The sequence below is a fragment of the Hippocampus comes genome, unplaced genomic scaffold (genome assembly GCF_001891065.2).
Source record: "Hippocampus comes isolate QL1 unplaced genomic scaffold, H_comes_QL1_v1.1 scaffold147, whole genome shotgun sequence".
Taxonomy (NCBI): Eukaryota; Metazoa; Chordata; class Actinopteri; order Syngnathiformes; family Syngnathidae; genus Hippocampus; species Hippocampus comes.
In genome coordinates this window covers 2,062,243-2,082,621 of record NW_017805009.1, presented here as the reverse complement: position 1 = coordinate 2,082,621, position 20,379 = coordinate 2,062,243, and the positions used below count along the sequence as shown (strand labels likewise).

Genomic DNA, 20,379 nt, shown 5'->3' with positions numbered 1-20,379 from the left:
TATCTCTATACCCTGCTCTTAAATTGGAGACCAATCCAAGGTGTAACCTGCCTTTGGCCAAATGTCACAAGAGTTGGCTCCAGCTCCATGCGACCCCAAACAGGATCCCAAACTGCATAGAAAATGGACTTAAAGAAGTTTTCTAGCGCCATTTAGTGGTGGAATGCGAAATTATGTCGAATGTGTTTGATGTAATACAGTACTTTACTGTACTGGACAATATTTACTGAATGTCGTGGTTTAACAAGACAAACATATTTAATTATGTTAAAATACAACATGAAACGGTTTTTTGTAACCAAGGAAGAGCATTCTAGTCTACAAGTGTCTAAGAAAGGCAGAGGAAAGGATACAAAAGGTTAGGCTCAACATTTTCCATTCATAATGGATACAAAGAACTACAGAGGGAATATAACAGAGGATTAGTGCATGATAAAAGAGGAGAAGATGAGGAATTGAAATGACAAAGGGTGGAATGAAGGCCTCACCTCCTGCTTTAACTTGCTCATTCATCTTGCAAGCATGGTGCACAGTAGGGAGTGGGTGGGCTGAGATGGACAGAGATGATGGGAAAAGATGGAATGAATGATAAGATTTTTTTTTTTAGGGACAAATCAACTTTAAATACAGTGGTAAATAATGGTGTCATAGAAAAAAATAAGCAGGATTGAAGAGAAGTGGGACCGATACAATCAGACTGGTAAAACAAAGTAGAATTGTAAGAAAAGATGATGGGATGAGAATGGAGATAAACAACGAGGAGAGTGAAGCGATGGAGAGATTAAGGAAGGAAATCAGACAAGATGAATGGATGTGGTGCACAGAGGAAGAATAAAGGAAGACAGATGAGAGGGGAGGATCGATATCTGAAAGGTAGGCACGAAGGGTTTATTTGTGTATCATATCAGGAAAGTCTCGGTTCCCACCCAACCTGACATCCTCTCTCCATATTTTATACATTTTAATAACTGACATCTTTACACCCTGGACACAGTGAAAGACATACACAAAAATCACAAGACAGAGTGATGCAGATTGTTTATTATGCAACCACATTATTTTGTTTTAAATATTTTTTGTCCAGATTGTCTACCAGCAGTATTTCCCTAAAAGGAAAAAAAAAAGGGGTGGGGGGAGTGTCATTATGATTTTAAAAAACTAAAATCAACAATACAGAAAACAAAAATATATTTACTTTGTTTATACACACACACACACACACACACACGTACATTTATCATCCCCCTAAAGTTGATGTAAAGTCCCCTTGGGTCCCAGAAATGCACGAGACAAGTTCAAGCTATTATTATCATGCGTCTATTCAGCATTTAGACATCAAATGCAGAACTTACATGAAATTCTTTCATCCTACAAAGTTTGGCAAAAGGTGACAAGTCTCCACATGCCAGGACTCTGCAAGGCTTGCCCAGATGTTGAAAGCCACCAACCACCTGTGGAGGAAAAAACACACATTGATCTGATGTAGGGGCATGGATTGAACAAATGAATGAATGGAGTGCCATAGGAATCGTGGATGTTTACCGGTACATTGGTTTGCTGGTTGAAAGGGTGCAGCTCTCTTTTTCCTCCAGGGTTCAGTCCATAAGACCAGTGCTGACAGATCACTTGCACCGATGTTGCCAAAATCAGCAGCCAGAGCACACAGAACTTCATCGCTATACTCTGCACAAGATAAGGTTGTCCATACACTAAGAGGCAAGTTGCTTTCAGTTGTCTGTTGTCCTAAGTGGAAGCTGCAGTTTCATCCAAGGTATATATTTGGTTTTCTATCCTTGCAAAATCCATTCATTTCACTGCAGGGGGGGTCTCAAAGTGGGATTAAGCAGCCATGACCTTCAGGGTGAGCAAAAAGATTAATGTGCTCTTAAAAAAAAGACGTACATGTGCATCTCCATAATTAGAACAGCATATAAAAATGTGGATTTTTTTTCAGCAATCCTACTCAAAAAGTAAAACTCATTATACAGATTCACTAGAGTGAAATGCCATATTACATGTTATTCTGTTTTATTTAATTTGGATGATTATAGTTTACATCTTCCATCCATTTTCTGATCCGCTTTATCCTCACAAAGGTCACAGCCGTGCTGGAGCCTCTCCCAGCTGTCTTCGGGCAGTAGGCGGGGGACACCCTGAACTGGTTGCCAGCCAATCGCAGGGTGCACATAGACGAACCATCAATACTCACAATCACAATTTAGAGTGTTCCATTAACCTGCCATGCATGTTTTTGGAATGTGGGAGGAACCGGAGTACCCGGAGAAACCCCACCCAGGCACGGGGAGAACACGCAAACTCCACAAAGGAAGGCCGCAGCCGAAATCGAACCCTGCACCTCACACTGTGAGGTGGACACACTTACTAGTTGACCACCGTGCCACTGAGTTTACATCTTTAAAAAAATCTAATTCACCATTGTACGGAATTAGGATAATGCACAAGAAACACTCAAAATGATTCCTATGATCAAAACATTCATAGACAGTCAATTCTTGGTTTGAGTTCCTATGTAATAAATTATGGGGGTTCTTTTCATCTTTACTACAATATTCTATATTTTTGAGACACAAACAGGAATTCTTTTCTTTCAAGGTGTTTATTTGTAACAGTCATATAATGGAAAAGAATTTCCACAGTCAAGTGCAATAAACATGGACAAGGAGATCAAATCAAAACAAAACTACCATTGCCCCATATTGCATTCACAATATGTTTTGAAATAAATAACCAGATCACTTCCTTTGAGTTTCACACGAACGGTGTGATACGCCAACATTGCCTTCATCAATCACTCTCACAAGCTTGGTACCTTCTGTTAAACAGAGTAAAAAGTATTGCATCAGAGCAGTCCTCAGCTACAGCTAAATGTTTTGCACCGGTCAAAGACAGAAAAGCACATGCAGACAGACACAGTGCAGCAAGGAGATTGTTCCTTGACAAAAGAACCTCTCCCTAAACCTATTTACAATATTTTTGGAAAGTTTTGGAAGCACTGGATTCAATATACATAGGAATACACAAATTACATTTTTGGAAATGAAAAGATATATGTTTCCTTGTGCAAATAGGTTCAAAGCATGATTACATGATTATACACCGAGAATTACCAACATCAATGATCATGAACATGTGACTCAAACCTTTCGGCAAAACAAGATAAATATTTCGTAGCTCTTAACTCGAAAGGTAAGATGTGACTCTGACCTACATGCACATTTTAGTATGCAGCGCCACAGTTGAATACATGCAAATGGATCACAAAGAGGTAGATTCACAGAGCACAGGAACAAGAATGCAGACATATTTTGAGCACAAAATACAGACTGTCGGAAAAGACAACGGTGACAGCTGTAAACTATGTATTGCATACCTGAGCTGTGTTGACATCTACCTAGTCGCATAGTTTCACAGCACTTTGACCTTTGACACTGCTCTCCTGTGGCTTTGGCTTACATATATAAAGCGTTGTATGAGGCCAAAGTGACTTTGGGAGAAAAGCAAAGACACACAGTCATTTGTAAGTGAGACCACTACTGATTCTTCGAAAGCAGCATTCAGAAACTGCAACCAATGTCTGGTGTGAACTCCTTACTTAATCAGTTAAGTGAATGCAAAATACTCGACATATATATATAGAGAGATAAATAATTGTGCCAAATGATTGTATTCACTCTATTGCATTCAGACACTTCAACATACATTAAAGACATTATTTTGTTTTACATGCGGCTGAACAGCTCCTCCATAAATCGTTACCTAATCGTGGTGGATGGGTTTGTGTGTCCCACTGATCCTAGCAGCAAAGTTACCTATGCCAAACGGGTGCCAGGTGCGGTACCAGACAAAGCAAAGCTCAAGAACCCCTTCTGATGAGGAAAACATTTGGATTTCTTTTTCTCTTGCCTGGACGCAGGTGACCAGGGCCCACCTCTGGAGCCAGGCCTGGAGGTGGAGCTCATTGGCGAGCGCCTGATGGCCAGGCCTGTGCTGGACACACCTCAATGAGGCAACATGGGTCTCCCTTCCCAAAGGCTCACCGCCTGTGGCAGGGGCCAAGGACCTAAGAGGGTCAGGTGTGCAGAGGAGACAGGAAGTGGCTCTTGGGACATGGAATGCCACCTCTCTGGCAGGAAAAGAGCTTGAGCTTGTTGATGATGTTGAGAAGTTCTGATATAGTCTTGCTCACATACATCTTGGGCTGTGGTCCTCTCGAGAGGGGTTGGACTCTATTCCACTCTGAAGATAAGAACGGTGAGAGGTATCGGAGCAGGTGTGGGCATACTTATTACTCAGCGGGGTCAGTGCCTGTACATTGGGGTTCACCCCGATAGATGAGAGGATAGCCTCCCTCAGTGTTTGGGTGGCAGGACAGGTCCTATCTGTTGTTGGTGCCTACGCACCAAAAAGCAAGACTCATCCTTCCTTGAGAATTGCTGGAGATAATACTTCAAAGACCTCAATTCCCCTGACATGTGTTTCCAAGAGAAAGCAGATGCCGGGTTCTCTGAGGTGGACTATGCTATCTCTGGGTATGAAGTCACCGAGGTGGTGAAAAAGCTCCTTAGTGGCAGAGTGTGGAGGGTGGAGGAGATCTGTCCAGAGTTCCTAAAGTCTCTAGATGGTATGGGGTGCTTCTGATTGACACATCTCTGCAACACTGTGTGGCCCTTGAGGAAAATGCCTCTGGACTGGTAGGCTGGGTGGTTGGTGGTCCCTCTTTTTAAGAAGGGGGACCGGAGGGTGTGTTTCAACTACAAAGGAATCGCACGCCTCAGCCTCCCTGGTAAGGTCTATTCAGTGGAGGGTGGGTTGGGAAATTCAAGAGGAGCGGTGTGGTTTTCATCCTGTATGCGCTGTTCCGTAGGTGGACAACCTGTTTCAGTTTGGTCCCGTAGTCTGGGCGTCCCTGCTTAAACTGTTGCCACCCGACCTCGGATGAGCGGAAGGGGATGGATGCATCGATGGTGGATAAACAGACATTAAAATGCATCCAAAACAACGCTGGATAAATAGAGTGATATTTAAAGCTATCATGAGATGGATAAAATGTCGGAGACCTGCGCTAAATGCAGGTATTGAGACTGACGGAAAATACCGTCGGAGTCTGCAGTCGACGAGTGATTAAAGGATCCGTCAGTGGCTGAGTTGATGTGCATGCTCAGTTATCTAACACTCTGTGACATATGCAGCGGCGTCAGCATCTCTTCAAAAATGGCTCCTTTTACATTGGACCCCCTCAGGTTAGCCTCTTGTAGATCACAGCCAGACAGGTCACAGTTCTGCACAAGGAAGCAGTTATACACAGACCATTGGGATACAAAAAAAAAATGAGAAGAACCCTTGCTGTGATGTGAAAAGAGATTCAGCAGGCCACAATCAAATTAAATCGTTCTTCCTTGGCTCATATGCTGTGCTTCCAACACAAAGGTGAAATAAAAAGTAGTGTCTTCATAATCAACCACCAAATTTGACTTGTTTGTTGATTATTCCATTGAGGTAATGCACTTTACCTAACATAGCCTATTTGTAAGGACCTCAACAAAAGTGCACAAGAAAAATAAGAAACAACATATTAAAGGAAAAAAAAACCCAACCATATGAATTGATACTTATAAGTAAAGGATTGGCAGCAATTAATTATCGGGTTACTAAATTTTTGAATTCCTCCTCTCTAAGGGCCGTCACCGCGGTTGAAATGAATTTAATTTTTTAATGGCTTGTTTTTCTGGCCAGTGGGACTTCTCCTGCCTGATGGGAGGAGACAGAATGAAGGATGGGGATGATGAAGGGGTGCATCTTTGATCAAGGCGGCTCTCCTGTTAAAACGATGGTCAAACAGATGGGACAGTAGATCTGTGGGGAACCAATTACTTTTCCGGCTTGTTCTGTAATGTGTGTCGGTTTCGGAGTGGACATTTGTGTGATGATGGAATGCACTTTTTTTCCAGGTTTATCAGGTATGTTGTGACAACAATTACAGCACTTTTTTGTTGGAACATTGCCTACACTGGAGCCTTGGGAGTCAAATGGCCTTGGATGACACGAAAGTTGAGGTTAGCATAATGTTTATGTTTTACAGTGACTTACTTCTTTAAACACTGATATAGTTCATGATGCTCATGTGAGCTTTGACTCAACAGAAATTCATTACTTAAACATGGAAGGCAGTTAAGAATGTTGAAATGTTACTTAAAAATTGCCCAAACAGTTCATAAAAGTTTGGACCTTGGAAAGGATCGTTGGCAAAAAAAAACAAAACCCTGTTTCAAATCTGAACAAACTAAACAAATTACAGGTTGACTACGTCTGCTGCTTGATTGAAGCTTAAAAAAAAAAAAATCAGTTACATTATTGATTTGTTCAGTGTTAATCGCTCTGATGACCACATCTCACCTCAAGATCCGTCCCTGCTAAAGTGGCGCCCCGCAGGTTGCAGTTTTTAAGCTTTGCATTTTTCAGAGTGGCCACCCGCAGGTTAATGCCGGTCATTTGACTTCCTTCCATGTCAACTCCTTTCAGGTTTGCTCCTATTTGCAATGATAACGACTCGTAACAAAACCACAAAGAGGCGAGCACAGCTGGTTTGGTTAAGGATGTGTGAAGGATTACCTTCCAGGTTGGCCTTCAGCCCAGAGGGATCTTCAAAGTTGCATCCTTTCAGAGAGGCCCCCTCTGCATTGGAGCAGAGCATCTTCACACCTTGTAGGTTAGCACCCTTTGAGAGACCACGCATTCAGAATTGGCGTGTTTCATGGCAAATGTAAAGATTAGTTCCCACTTGTAAAATATTCCTGTGTATGCTTGTAATGTGCTTAATTGGGTGACTTTGGGCGAGAGGTGTCGTACGCTCTGGACTGGTCGCCAGCCAAACGCAGGGAATGCGAACTATCGTCATCAAATCACAAGTGACACTTGGCGAATCTTGGAGAAGAGATGGTAAAAAAGACTGACTTACATCCAGGTTGGCGCCGGACAGATCGGCCCGCTCCAGATTGGAACAACACAGGTTGGCATGTGTCAGATTGCAGCGGCTGAGATTGGCCATTTTGAAATTGATGTAGCGCAAATCAAGCCGGGACAGATCCGCGCCACTGAAATTAAGACCCTAAAATAGTAAACGAGAGGATATATCATACACATGCAACATCGCATCAAATGTTTGAATCATATCTTTGGACCAAAATATAATGCACTTTGGACATCTGTCTTAAGTACGCAATTAAATACAACAAAATACAACATTTTGGGAAATTCGAAGACATGTTACAAGCCACACCAAACAGCTCCACGATTCTAACCAAAGCTTAATATAAAATCGGGCCACTACCTGTATCAAATATTGTCCCTATAAACACGTAATGAATGTTTAATAGTCTCAACATTTCATGACAGTCATAAATATTCCTAATAATGCTACATATGATGCAGTACAGTTCTACACCATCGCAAAATACAACCATAGCAATAAAGTGACATTAATGAATACCACTTACACTTTCAATCAAAACAGAACATTAATATCTTCGTGAAGACAGAACATAGATTTTGTATTGAGCATGTGGTCAAAGTGGTAGCTCGTCTGTGTTTTATGGAGTGGTTCAGGCATACATGTTTCCTCTCCTTGCTCCATTCATAACTTTTAAATGCATGAGTTTCTATGACATAAACACAGGTCTTAGATGGACAAAATCATTTTTCTTGAACAAATCTGTGGGATACATTTGATGTCTCTGAAAGTAAGTTCATTGTGTGTGTGTTGTGTGTGTGTGTGTGTGTGTGTGTGTGTGTGTGTGTGTGTGTGTGTGTGTGTGTGTGTGTGTGTGTGTGTGTGTGTGTGTGTGTGTGTGTGTGTGTGTGTGTGTGTGTGTGTGTGTGTGTGTGTGTGTGTGTGTGTGTGTGTGTGTGTGTGTGTGTGTGTGTGTGTGTGTGTGTGTGTGTGTGTGTGTGTGTGTGTGTGTGTGTGTGTGTGTGTGTGTGTGTGTGTGTGTGTGTGTGTGTGTGTGTGTGTGTGTGTGTGTGTGTGTGTGTGTGTGTGTGTGTGTGTGTGTGTGTGTGTGTGTGTGTGTGTGTGTGTGTGTGTGTGTGTGTGTGTTTTAATGGAATTACCTGGCAACGGAGCTCTGACTTTGTGGGTGTGGCCAAAAGAAAACGCACAAACTCCTTGCGGGAAATGGGAGAATGGTCCTCAGGCGGCTGTGAGTTCTGGTATCACGGTGCATAAATGACAGGTCAGCGCAAACAGATGGGACATAATAACACTTCTTGATAACGTCAAACAACAATACCTTGATGACCAGTTCCAACTGATCAGCAAGTTGCTCAATTCCAAAAAATCGAGCCTCCTCAAGAACACCTGGAAGACATATTACACCACTGCTCATAGCTACAAATTAAGGTTGAATGATTTTGAAAAATGATCTACCTGTTTCTCTCCCCACCCCAAAACTGTGAGTGCGATTTTATAAGCGCAATTTTTTTTTAAGGTCCTCTTCCCACGTGTTTTTTAACAAACACAAACAGTAAATTAATCTGTATTACAATAAACAATATCAGATTTATCATACCGAAATATTTGGGCTTTATACAGTAGGTTAGGCTAAATTGCATTTTTTTAAATCATTATAAACTTATCCTTACCTCTTATATTTATCCCCTCATTGATAATGAGCTGGCCATGCCTCAAGTAATTAAGAATCGGCTCAAAATATTCAGGGCTGCGGTCAATCAGATAGGCCCCATGTTCATCTTGCTTGTTTCCCCACACATCTGAAGAAAAGACACAAAATTACTACGGTAAATCAACTTCAACCAAAGGCTCACATTGAAACTAATTTGAAACAGATTTGGGTGACTTTAATGCACCAATGTACCTTTCTCCCGAAACATGTGTGCAAGCATACTCTCTGGCTCCTTGCTGACCAGCGTACTCCTAATAGACACATTTAGTAAAGAGATACAAACAATACAAATGAGAGTGTGCATGAAAGGGTAAACTTTAACAATTTAAGATTGTGTGTGACATACCTGGTAGTGGTGAAGAGACGACCACCAATATTCAGGGTCAACCAGTCAGTGTGAGCACCTTGTTGATCAGATCCAACTTTGACTTCATTTTGAAATTCTGTGAGTATATACAAGTGATTGTCTTTAAAGTTTAGGTATTTCAAGACACAAGCTGTAAATATGGCTAAACTCACCAATAAACGGATCACCTTCTGAGACATACAGCACGTCATCATCTCTATTGCAACCAAGGCAAGACCATTTAGAAGCAAGTCAAGAAGACTATTTACATACTTTTGTTGTGGGCGCTTACCTAATTAGGGCAATGTCATCGATGAGACCTCCCCTGCCATTATATAAACAGGATGCTTTTACTCCTAATTTATTGCTGGCGACAGATAATAAGTCAGACAGAGACCCATACACTGCTACAACCTGAGCAGAGAAAATGCATTTACTGTGTTTATTTTGGTGTTAGTCTTTTTTTAAACAAAATGGTAATGCACAGATACATGTAAGGTACAGTACACGAAGGAACCTTAAATCGGTGAATGAATGAAAACAGATGACTTAAGCGTCAAAGATATGAAAACCAATTAAAAAAGGACAGTTAAATATAGCAGGCCAGTCATCCTCGCACATCAGGGCGTAGAGTTTTTGCCTACCTTGCCATTTTTAGACGTCCCGTTAACGAATAACGTGACTCTTCTCATTATTGCTCTTTGGTTATAGATAAGTACGTTGTTGGAATTAAAAACAACTTCGTGACTGCCAGCTGACACGTACCGTATGTCAAGCTTGCTAGCTAGCGATAAAACAGTCAATAACACGAGACTGACGGTGCCTTCACTGAATCCTGAATTAATGCGAACATTAAAATACAATTATAAAAGTAAAATGTTTGAAACATTCATATGATAAAATTGTAGTCATTTTTAAATAAACTCAGCTTTGGTTAATATTAAATGTGACCTCAAAGCACTGAGGTTGTCTTTATATAAAATTATATGAAACAAACAACCGTTTTATAGTACATTGAAGGTGTCTTCTAACTGGTGCACTGCGATTGGTTAAGCCATATCTGACGTCAATACGTTGGTTACGTCTTTGGTGACGTACCAGGTAGCGACGTTGAATCGACTCAGTTTTGTGTTTACTGTATTTACAAATAATCCATAAACTTTCAAGACCGCTGAATCTGAGCACCTGTCCCGGGGTTACCGGAGCTTCTCCCATCTGACTTCGGTCGAAAAGCAGACTACACCCTGTACTGGTCGCTGGTCAGTCGAAGTATTTACAAATAAGAGCTAAATAATTCATTAACTAAATTTCAAACCATTATTAAAATTCGCTTTAATGTATTTTGTGCATCAAATTTACTCTTCTTGTTTTTGATTGTGTAAATCTGGAAGGCCGACCTGTTACTCCAGTACACCGCAAGTTTTCTAACCAAACTGGTAAGAGCCTAGGCAATCTTTTGTCTTTATAAATTGGTTCATGACTTCAATGATGATGATTAAATTTTAGTTTGTGTCAGTACAGACGAACGCAATGGCCTCTGATGGAGAACACTGTTGCTCGTGTTGCACCCTTCCTGTCTCTGCCAGTGTTCATCAGACAATGAGTGAGATGGACTTTGAACGAGGTTTGTATCGTATTACTTTTGAGACGTTTGAGTAGAAATTGTCTATTGAGGTGAATATCCAAAATGTTATTATGTGCAGGTATCTGGTCTGCCGCCATGGATGGAGACTTGAAGCGGGTCCAGTCGATGATCCAAAAGGGCACCCATCCAAACCTCAGGGACTCAGCCGGATATACAGCTCTAGTAAATCCCCAAAGAAGATGTGCCATCATCACGTTGGATCATTCTTGTTATATGAATCTAATGTGTTTCATTTTGTTTCAGCACTATGCAAGTCGCAGCGGTCATCTCACTGTATGTGAGTTCCTTCTTGAAAACGGTGCTTGTGCATCTCCTCGGACCCCAGGTGGTGCCACGCCCCTCCATCGGGCAGCATTCTGCGGTCATGTGGATGTCGTTAGATTGCTGCTGCTCCATAAAGCTGATCCAATGAGCTCTGATGATGACGGTGCGTCTCCTCTACACAAGGTAAGCTATTCCTGCCAAAGTAACGTGATGGGCACTACAATATTTCTTGGTGATAACACCAAAACTTCTCATTTTCTTTCAACTGTTCTCGCTGGCTTCTGTTGTGATATAAAATGCTTGGTCAGGCTGCAGAACAAGGTCATGAAAAGGTGTGTCAGCTACTTCTTGAAGCCTGTCCTGCACTTTGCACCCAGAAGAACAAAAGGCTTCAGCTACCCTACCACATGGCCCCTCAAGAACATTTGCAGAAGCTTCTAAAAGGATTCCTGTAAAAATACATGGATATTTGAATACCACCTATACAACAAATCTTCAAACTGAGGTCAGCACTCTCGGACAGCCCCAGACCAAGTGAAGATTCTGTGGCTCGCTCAAAACTGCCATGACATGCCTAGGAAGCAGAACACGGACTACCCCAGGAACCAGTCCTTAGTGTTCTTTTCTCTGTTTTTTGGTGTAGGATCATTGCAGACTTGCTTTGCGCCAGAAGGGGTCACTACAACTGAAGCTTCAAGTACTGAACCTATTTTCGAAACAATTCGTCAAAATGGTTCAGCGCTTTACAACTTCATTTGCCCATCACTCGCAAAATTTCACTCTGATGCAAAAAAATAGTGTTATTGTGCCAAATAAATCTTACCATAAAAATGTGAAGGTATGAATGATGTAAAGTACAGTTTGACTATGTTTGATATGATCCCATTACACAGTGCATACGCTATACTGAAGGATCTATTGTTACATTTATAAAACGTACAGAACCTCACATTGAGCAATTAAATGCGTTCCTGTGTGTTTACATTTATGAGTATGATTCCTTTTGGCTGGCAGCATTATGCCAGTCAGCAGGGGGAGCTATCAACTAAATGGACTGACTTGTGCTTTCAGCCAACCATGTGAAGTGACCTCATTCATCCTTCCTGCTTGTGTTTAGAAAACTCGCCGTCTGTCAGTCTGAAAGACCATAAAAAGTCAGAGTAGCTGCCACAGTTAATTTTAACACATTGCCTTACATAGGGAAGGTGACTAAACAGCAACATTTGAAAAAGCCATATTGTAGGCTGACACTTATTTTCCATTTGACTTTTAACACTTAATTGGGTCTTTCCATGGTAGCAAAACTTACATGCCTTATTTATTTTGTCACTTGCCAGCCATGATTCTCTAATTTTAACCTTATGTTTTTAAATGGCCTTGCAAACGGGCTGGGCCACATACCCCGGCTGAAGTCAGCATTTAACATGTCACCATTTTTCTCACTAAATACAGTATATTTCCAAAGGTGCTACTGACATGAATTTTTCTCCAGATGTTGGGAACAACCCAAACAACATACAAAGAAAGGAGAACAAATAAGGGTTGGTTCAGTCCTAAAAGGTGACCTACAAAAAGGTTTCATTGCCGAGGTGTGAGTTAAGACACATTTCAAGATGGGTAAGAGCAAAAAGCTGTCTGAAGACCATCGCAAACCAATTGTTGCAAGATATAACAACACCATTGATTACGGGCGCATATTTAAGCTTCTAAATGTTCCAGGGAGAATAGTTGGGGCCATAATACATAAATTTACATAAATAAATTTGTCTTGACCAGGTGCTCCTCACAAGATGTCTAACTGTGGAGTGCAAAGAATAATCAGAAGAGTTGTCCAAGAGCCAAGGACTACCGATAGAGTTTTAAAAAGAATAAATAAAGGTTTTCTTATCTCATCATTCTGCCTCTATGCAGCTCACCATACAAGACCCCATTGCTTTGGAAACAAACCCCCAAAAAACATGTCAAAGCTTGTTTGAAGTTTGCTGAAAAAAATTGGACAAGACATTTAAATACTTGGAGATTATAGTCTGGTTTGATGAGAGAGAAATGGAACTGTTGGCATAATACACCTCGCATTTGGAGGAGAAAAGGCAGTGCACATCATTTGAAAAACACCACACGAACAGTGAAGTTCAGAGGTGAGAACATGATGTTGTTGGGATGCTTTTTAGCATATGGTACTGGTAAACTTCACATTATTGAAAAACGGATGGACCTGCAAATGTACCAAAAAAATTTTGACACAAATCTGATGCCATCTATGAGGATGATGAAAATGAAACCAAGGTGGACATTTCCGCAGGATAATGATCCAAAACATAATGGCATGGAAATTCCAAATTGGTTTCAAAGAAAAAAAAATACTAAAAGAAAGCAGTTAAAATGGCCCAACCCGACTTTAATCCAGTCAAAAATCTATGGAAAGAATTTAAACTCATGGTCCAGAAATAAAGCCGTGGAACCTTCAGGATTGGAAGACTGCTTATTATTTGGGTTCTTCCCAATCATCTGGTGAAAATTTCACGTCAATATAGCACCTCTGGAACTATATTTAGTGAGAAAATGGTGACGCGCTAAATGCTTACTTCAGCCGCTGTTTGGCATTAGAAAAAATTGTTTTGTTCAACCCAGTTGGTGCTTATTCACATCCACTGTTTTTCCCCCCTCTTGTCATTATGAAAATATTATGTTGATAACAAAATATGAAGTGCGTATGCTGTATCATTTTTTTCAGTCTCTGTGCATCTGCCAAACAATAACATGTTTGTTTTCATCTGGACAGAATAAGTATGCGGGGAGAGGGGAACAAAGAAGAGAAAACTGGCAATACTTTGGTCTTTTTGTATACGAAAACAGATGGGAAAAATCTCATACTTATTCTAATTGAATTCCATTTGAATCAGAAAAACCTGCACATGTTGGAGACAAATACCTTCCCTACAGTGCATTGCACAAAAATACAAACACCGACAGGAACTGCTCTCTTAAATCCGAGCAACTTTCATTGGGTCGGCCGGTGGGTGGTGTTTCTAAACTACCTTCTAAACCACATCCAGTGCAGAGACTGGATGGGTGCCAGGCCACATCTGGAGTTCATTGCAGCTGACGCCACACAGCATAAGGAGGTGGGGTGTTGGGGGGGGATGGGGCGGTATTGGGGGTGTTTAACTCAGAGCACTTTGCCAAGAGTGCTGTTTACTCTCAGTGACGAATTCTTCCTCACACACAGCCAAGGAGCACGATCACCCAACTTGAATGAGTGAGCCTTTTTCCACCTGAATCTGTAAATCATTCATTCGGCATTCATAACGTTTTGAAGAAATGGCTCATTTTTTCTTTTTCAATTAGCTATGTAGTTTTGACTGGAACACATGCCGGTTGATGTTATGCCAGGTGATACTGCCATCAGGGTTCGATTTGCAAGTAGTGGAGGTAATAACCCTCTCGGTCGAGGCACTGCATGTTCAAAAGCATAAAATAAAATATGTCTTGTTAAAACCATCCAAAATGATTCTTTCACACACATTACTTTCAATTACCTGCTTCTAACTCATCCTCATCTGTTGGAATGTCGTTCTTTGGGACGTCAAGAATGAAAAGGTGTGATTTTTATGCCTTTGGCTCTTTCGGAGCTTTCATGTTGTGTGGAGCAGTGTGAGGACTCCACAAGATGGGGAATTTGGATTACAGCTCTGTTTAGTGAGATTTATTTGGAAAGCAATGAAAACTTCCTGGCCCGGGAACCCACTTCCACCATAATGAGCCCAAGTTTAAGCAGGAATAGATGTTATTTTCATCAAAAATAGATGGTGGTCTGTTTGTAATTCTGGGGTGGATTTGGACTTGTGTCTTTTTTTTCTAAAACAGGATGAGGTGGCAAATGACTGTGATTCTAGGTTTTAAGAGTTTAGAGATGAAGATTACTCTGTCTACTTAAAAAGCCTCAGCACTATGCCACTGTGCATGGCATTAATCTTATTTTCCGTGATACGACGATGCTCCGCTTAGTGCTAAACGTATGCCAGTCTCCAGCCCCCCAGCTGCCCTGGCAGAGCTGGACCCGCCTGTGCTCGCCTGAGGTAATCAGGTAAAATGCAGGCAGATGGGAACACAATAAGGGTTCAGTATCAGAGACTGGCATGGAGGTCTGTCCCATGCATGTCGTCGCATCTGCGTTAGAGAAGTAGAAGTGGGAGTCTGGGTGCTGGGCGAGGGGCTGTAAGGATGTAATCAAATCTGTGGAAGCTGCTTCTGAGAGATGATGCATATATAATCCAATTTGGATCCTCTTGAAGGTAATTTGTTATCTCCTGTTTGAAGTGTTGCACACGTCTTCCACTCGCTAGGTAAGCAGGTGATAGGAGTCATCAGTCCAGAAACTGCTTAACAGATCATCGGGCCCTTGCATCATCTTGCGGTCTAAAATGGCAACCAGAAGATAGACAACAAAATGTAACCACACCAAGACATTTCTTTTTTTTAAATCACAAACGGGTTTCTTGAGGGATACATTTGCAATAAATGTGCCGGTGGTTTTGTTGTGGGTATGTTTGAGAGGGGAGTTTATTTTTCTTTTGACTTTTTACATTGGGCTGATTACTTGCCTTGGGTGGATGGTTTGTTTTTATTGATTATGGAGATGTAATCTCCTCAAAAGCAGGGCCAGACAAACAAGTCATAAACTATACCATATGAGTCAGACGACAATAATGAGTCTTTTGGGATCATATATCTACATCCCATCACATGCAGCAGATGGCTGTTAGAAACTGCTTTCCAAATCTGAGGAACTTGGCAAAAGTATACTCCGTACAATCTGGTACTTGGTCTTTGTATTCAAACATGGTTTTACGGATTTTCCTTTCCAAATCCATCATACGTTATGTTTGAGATGCTCCATGTACACAGATGGGGAGATGTTGAGTTGATAGCATGAGACTGGGCCGTTTGCCGGCTCTCTGAAATAACATAAACCCCCCCATGCAGACTGATCTATCACGCAGCTTTCATTAATGACTTGCAGCATTCAGCTTCAAGGGCCCTTTCATTGTGCAGAAAAGACCAATTACAGCATACCATATATAACACATAAAAGTACAACTTCACTCTTGATCCCAAAACACCCCCACCACCTTTTTTAATACAGTATAGAGTGATATGGGGGTAGTGTGTCAGTGGGACAATGCATCCAGATGAGTGAGCTACAGTTACAGTCCATTAAAATCGAGTGCTGCTAAAAACCAATAATATTTCTCACATTGTCATCATGTCCCTCATGAGCCCATGTTATCAAAACCATTCGTGAACCAATCATAGAGTCCAACTGTATAAAGCATAGGAGGGGATTTGTTGACAAACTCTCTGATTTAATTTGAGGATATTTACTTTGGACATCAAACTCAGTAGAACAGTGTAGGACTTACAACATCCATCCATCCATCCATCCATTTTCAACATTTCTTATCCTGAACAGGGTCGCAGAGAGTTGCTAGTGAAAGCAGCAGGATGAATTTAGAAGTGTTTCAGGCAATATCATTTGCTAATATTCAGCCAAATGCTTCAGAATTCATTGGAAAGCGCTTCACAGTGCAGATGGACAATGCCCTTAAGAATATTTCTTTAAGGCAAAGAAGTGGAAAGTTGTGCAATGGCCAAGTCAATCACCTGACCTGAATCGGATTGAGCATGCATTTTACTTGCTGAAGACAAAACTGAAGGGAAAATTCCACGAGAAAAAGCAGAAACTAAAGACATTGGCAATGCATCACCAGGAATAAAATCCAGCATCTTGTGATGGCTCTTTGTTCCAGACATCTGGCTATAACTCAGGGGTACGGAACTCCAGTTCCTCGAGAGCCATATCCTACCCGTTTTAGATCCCTCTCTACTCCAAAACACCGGATTCATATGATCAGCTCATCAGCAAGCCCTGTACAGGCCTGAAACGATCATGAACAATTGAATCAGGTGTTTTGGAGAAGGGAGGGATCGAAAACAGGCAGGATGTGGCTCTCAAGGAACCGGAGTTGCCTAGCCCTGCTATAAGTGAAAGGATTTGGATTTGCAACCAAGCATAAAAATGTCAAGTTGGATTTATGATTGTTAATATCTCCCATTACTTTTGCTCTAGTAAAAAGTGGGAGGGACACATCTAAAACTGTTGTAATTCCTTTTATCTATCATGCACGTGGTTTGTATGTAAATACCTTCAGACGAAAACTGAAGGTAAAGCACATCTTGTTTGTTTCATTTCCAATCCACTATAGTGCTGTTTGGAGCCCAAAGGTTTGGATTTCATCAATGCCCCATAATTCATGGACCAGACTGTACATCTGCAACCGCAACTACACAACTACAAATGACGTAAAACAATTCAGTACTGTGATGAGGGTGAACAACCAAAGAACGTTAAACATTGCGCTGTGCGTATCATTGAACAAGTTGGTTACGCTGATGAAGAAGAAGAATATACAGGCACGTCGTCCCCATATCAGCAGGTGCCCGACACACACTGGTCCATTCATATGCGCATTCCTGTCTCTCCACTTGCAACCCAACTGGTTCCTCCCGGCCACTCAGGACAGGGGCGGACGCACACAAAGGGTCTTCAATCTGCCTCAAACAACAGGCAGCATAAAGACCCGGAAAACCACAACAGCGTTGTGTCAAAGACCAAGCTGGGGGTGGTGAGCCTTTGGGCTGCGTAGGACAGGGCCACTGCTGATGGATGGATGAGGATTGAGCTCAAGCAACTGATTGGAAGACCGGGGTGAGGGCACTGTGCATAAAAGGAGGACATTTGTACTTGCCCATTTAACAATGCAATGCAAACACAAGGGCGGACAATGAGGCATCCTTTTGGGGCGATGAGGAAGCTGCTAGGAAAATGACGATGCAAAGCATCCTGACGACAGATATTGTTCACACTACCTGTTGCATGGTTCTCTTTCGCTTACTTTCGGGGTGATCTGCGGTCAAATTTGCCTTTGGATTACTTTTGCATAAAGTATTCTTGGCTTTTAACAGTGTCTGGCATATTTTACGAAACAGAAAAGGAGTGAGCGGTGCCCGAGAAATGCCCCACCTCATCCTGAAATAGAGAGCTTTTGTTGGGAAAGCAGAAATTCACTAGACTTCAAATATACCATAGCACTGTCCACATGGTTACTCTTCATTGGCAATGTGGTAAAATGTACAAACTTTTGGAAAGTAAAAGCTCCAAACAAGTTTTGGACCGTATTTCAATTGCCAAAAGCAGTGTGTTGTAATAAAAAAAATATCACCACTTATTTACTCGGCTCCTTTCCTTGTCTCCTTGTGCGAAATGAATTTTACATCATTTTCCACATTTCAAATCAAATATCAAATGTCGCCTTGTGACTGATCTTCATCAAATAAATGAATAAATACATTTCCTATTGTTTTATTATTTAACCATGTGCGTCATCTTGTCTCTTTAAAATGTCTCACACCCACAAAGAGCAGCAGAACCATTTTGTTCTGAAGTTTTAAAAATGTGGTTGAACAAAAGTGCACAATTTTCACTCTCATTCTCTTTCGTTACACCAATAAACATGCTTCTTTTGTCTCTGGTTTGTTAGCTCCCACTGCAATGTGGTTAACTGCACTGTTTGCACTAAAATGTATTTTACAACCCATTCACTCCCAAAGACTTCATTTATGTCTTTTCAGACACCACACATTCAATCCCAGGAATTTTAATTATATTTTTTCAAAATTTTTTTTCCATCTGTTAGTGTAGTCTGAAAATGGCTGGCACAGATTATGGAAATTGTTGAAGAGGACAAAGAGAGAATGCCTTTGAGCAGTCACAAATTTAGACAAACAATAACTAGCATTTTGGTCTTCTGCCATACAGATGTAAGTTTTAGGCTGGTTCTTCACAAAATAAATAAATAAGTAAATCCAACATTCGCTAATTTAATCACCAGTGGAAAAAAAACATGTTGCAATATGTTTTTGCCAGTTGAAATGACTTCCTGATAACCTCATGGTGATTTTAAGGCAAGACATCTGTGCCAAAACACAAAATTTCCGTATTTTACTCATACTTGGATGATAGAATCTGAAACTAGACTCTCAAAAGGTCTGGAAGAAGGTGTCTAGTAGTATCACACCTTGTTTTGTGAGTGCCAAGGTCAAAGACAGTACGGGGTGAATGGCATTCTTTGTAATGTCCTATTTTCAAAAAGAAATACAGCATGTAACATCTGTAGTGCAACCCAAACAAGTTACCTCAATCTATGGACGTCATTGAGATTACACAGGGTGAATGTTGTGCACACGATGAAAAGATGCCACATGTTAAAATTCACATCTGTTCCATTGTTTTCTGATTATAGCACTAAGCAGGACTTCATGTGATTTATAGCAATCACTCATTTGTAACCTGTGACATGAAGTCAAAGTCTTAGAAAGGCACCAGTCAAAAGTTTGTTTTGATCAGACTTGGTAGATGTCTTCCAAACTTGTGATAGTGTTTGAGATGATGCCAAAGCATGAGATCTGTCCGCCAGCCCAAGAAATCTTATTTCCTTGCTGCTTTGAACAGGAAGTTGCTGTGGATTTGTGCAGGCGAAACACATTACTCAGAATTATTCACACCAATGCTCACCACATTCAGTGAAGATTTATTTCAGCATCTGCTTACACTCATTCCCCTCAAAGGGTGATTCGAGGATCAGATGTTTGATGTGATGTTTGTTGAGTCCCTTCTAGGCAAGAAAAATTTCACTGTATGTATATTTTTATCCAGTTTCTTTCCCATATTTATGAAGGAGAAAGCATAACACAAAACATCAAATCTGATAAATGATTATGGTCATGTAAATGCGGAGCCCAGCCTTAAGGGGGGCACACGAAATGCATGGGGGGCCCAATTATTATTAATACCCTCCAGACTTTACTCTTTTTATTTGTATATATTAATGTAGCACTCCCAATCAATATAATTTTTCAATGTTGCCCTTAGCGACAACCACTGGCAAGTATCATAGACAACATTTACTTTGTACAGTAAATGCACATAAATGCCTTATTGAGTACGTCAACACTGCAGCCATATTAGATGTGGCAAAGTAAAGCTATTTGTGAACATGCCTCGTTCACTTGGTCGTTGGAGATGTATTTGGGGCACAAGCATCTTGGTGGGTGCCCCAAGACTGGCCCAGCCTGACGCCAGCCATATCCTGGTTTAAGCCAAGTACGTCTAAACACCATGGTTGCACATCACAGTAAAGCAGCATATTCTCACCCTCTTAAAATAATGGCATATGTCACATTTTGACCAAAAAAAAAGGCACCTCAGGATTCTGGCCACTTATTAAAATTGGCCACATCCTTGGTTAAATAGCTCATTCAAGTCTATCCCTGCAATGAAAGTATTACCGGTAATAATCAGTACA

The 20,379-nt window shown here is 41.1% G+C and overlaps 3 protein-coding genes across 7 annotated transcripts; 1 reads left to right on the top strand and 2 right to left on the bottom strand.

The window, feature by feature from the left end:
- Positions 1-1,004: 1,004 nt before the first annotated feature.
- Positions 1,005-4,213, bottom strand: LOC109510216 (progonadoliberin-1-like). Its single transcript, XM_019860388.1, has 5 exons — positions 4,141-4,213; positions 3,925-4,061; positions 1,543-1,743; positions 1,353-1,451; positions 1,005-1,106 (listed from the first exon to the last, which is right to left on the bottom strand). Exons 1-5 carry the CDS (start codon positions 4,211-4,213, stop codon positions 1,056-1,058), a joined length of 561 nt encoding a protein of 186 aa, XP_019715947.1. The 3' UTR covers positions 1,005-1,055.
- On the bottom strand, positions 2,602-9,995 carry kctd9a (potassium channel tetramerization domain containing 9a). The gene is made up of 12 exons (XM_019862834.1): positions 9,690-9,995; positions 9,338-9,459; positions 9,219-9,262; positions 9,046-9,142; positions 8,892-8,950; positions 8,659-8,787; positions 8,307-8,374; positions 8,128-8,223; positions 6,977-7,126; positions 6,631-6,736; positions 6,415-6,548; positions 2,602-5,300 (listed from the first exon to the last, which is right to left on the bottom strand). The coding sequence occupies exons 1-12, from the start codon at positions 9,735-9,737 to the stop codon at positions 5,184-5,186; spliced, it is 1,170 nt and encodes a 389-aa protein (XP_019718393.1). The 5' UTR covers positions 9,738-9,995; the 3' UTR covers positions 2,602-5,183.
- On the top strand, positions 8,228-13,781 carry ankrd39 (ankyrin repeat domain 39). 5 transcript variants are annotated; one of them, XR_002167350.1, is made up of 7 exons: positions 8,228-8,249; positions 10,437-10,481; positions 10,562-10,669; positions 10,749-10,852; positions 10,934-11,137; positions 11,263-11,459; positions 11,598-13,781. XR_002167350.1 is itself a non-coding variant. In XM_019862850.1 (6 exons), the coding sequence occupies exons 1-6, from the start codon at positions 8,243-8,245 to the stop codon at positions 11,407-11,409; spliced, it is 615 nt and encodes a 204-aa protein (XP_019718409.1). In that variant the 5' UTR covers positions 8,228-8,242; the 3' UTR covers positions 11,410-13,781. The 5 variants fall into 5 exon arrangements, 4 of the variants coding, with proteins under 4 accessions (XP_019718409.1, XP_019718411.1, XP_019718412.1 ...); XM_019862850.1 differs by having other exon boundaries at positions 11,263-13,781; XM_019862852.1 differs by lacking the exon at positions 8,228-8,249 and adding an exon at positions 10,109-10,304 and having other exon boundaries at positions 11,263-13,781.
- Positions 13,782-20,379: the final 6,598 nt, after the last annotated feature.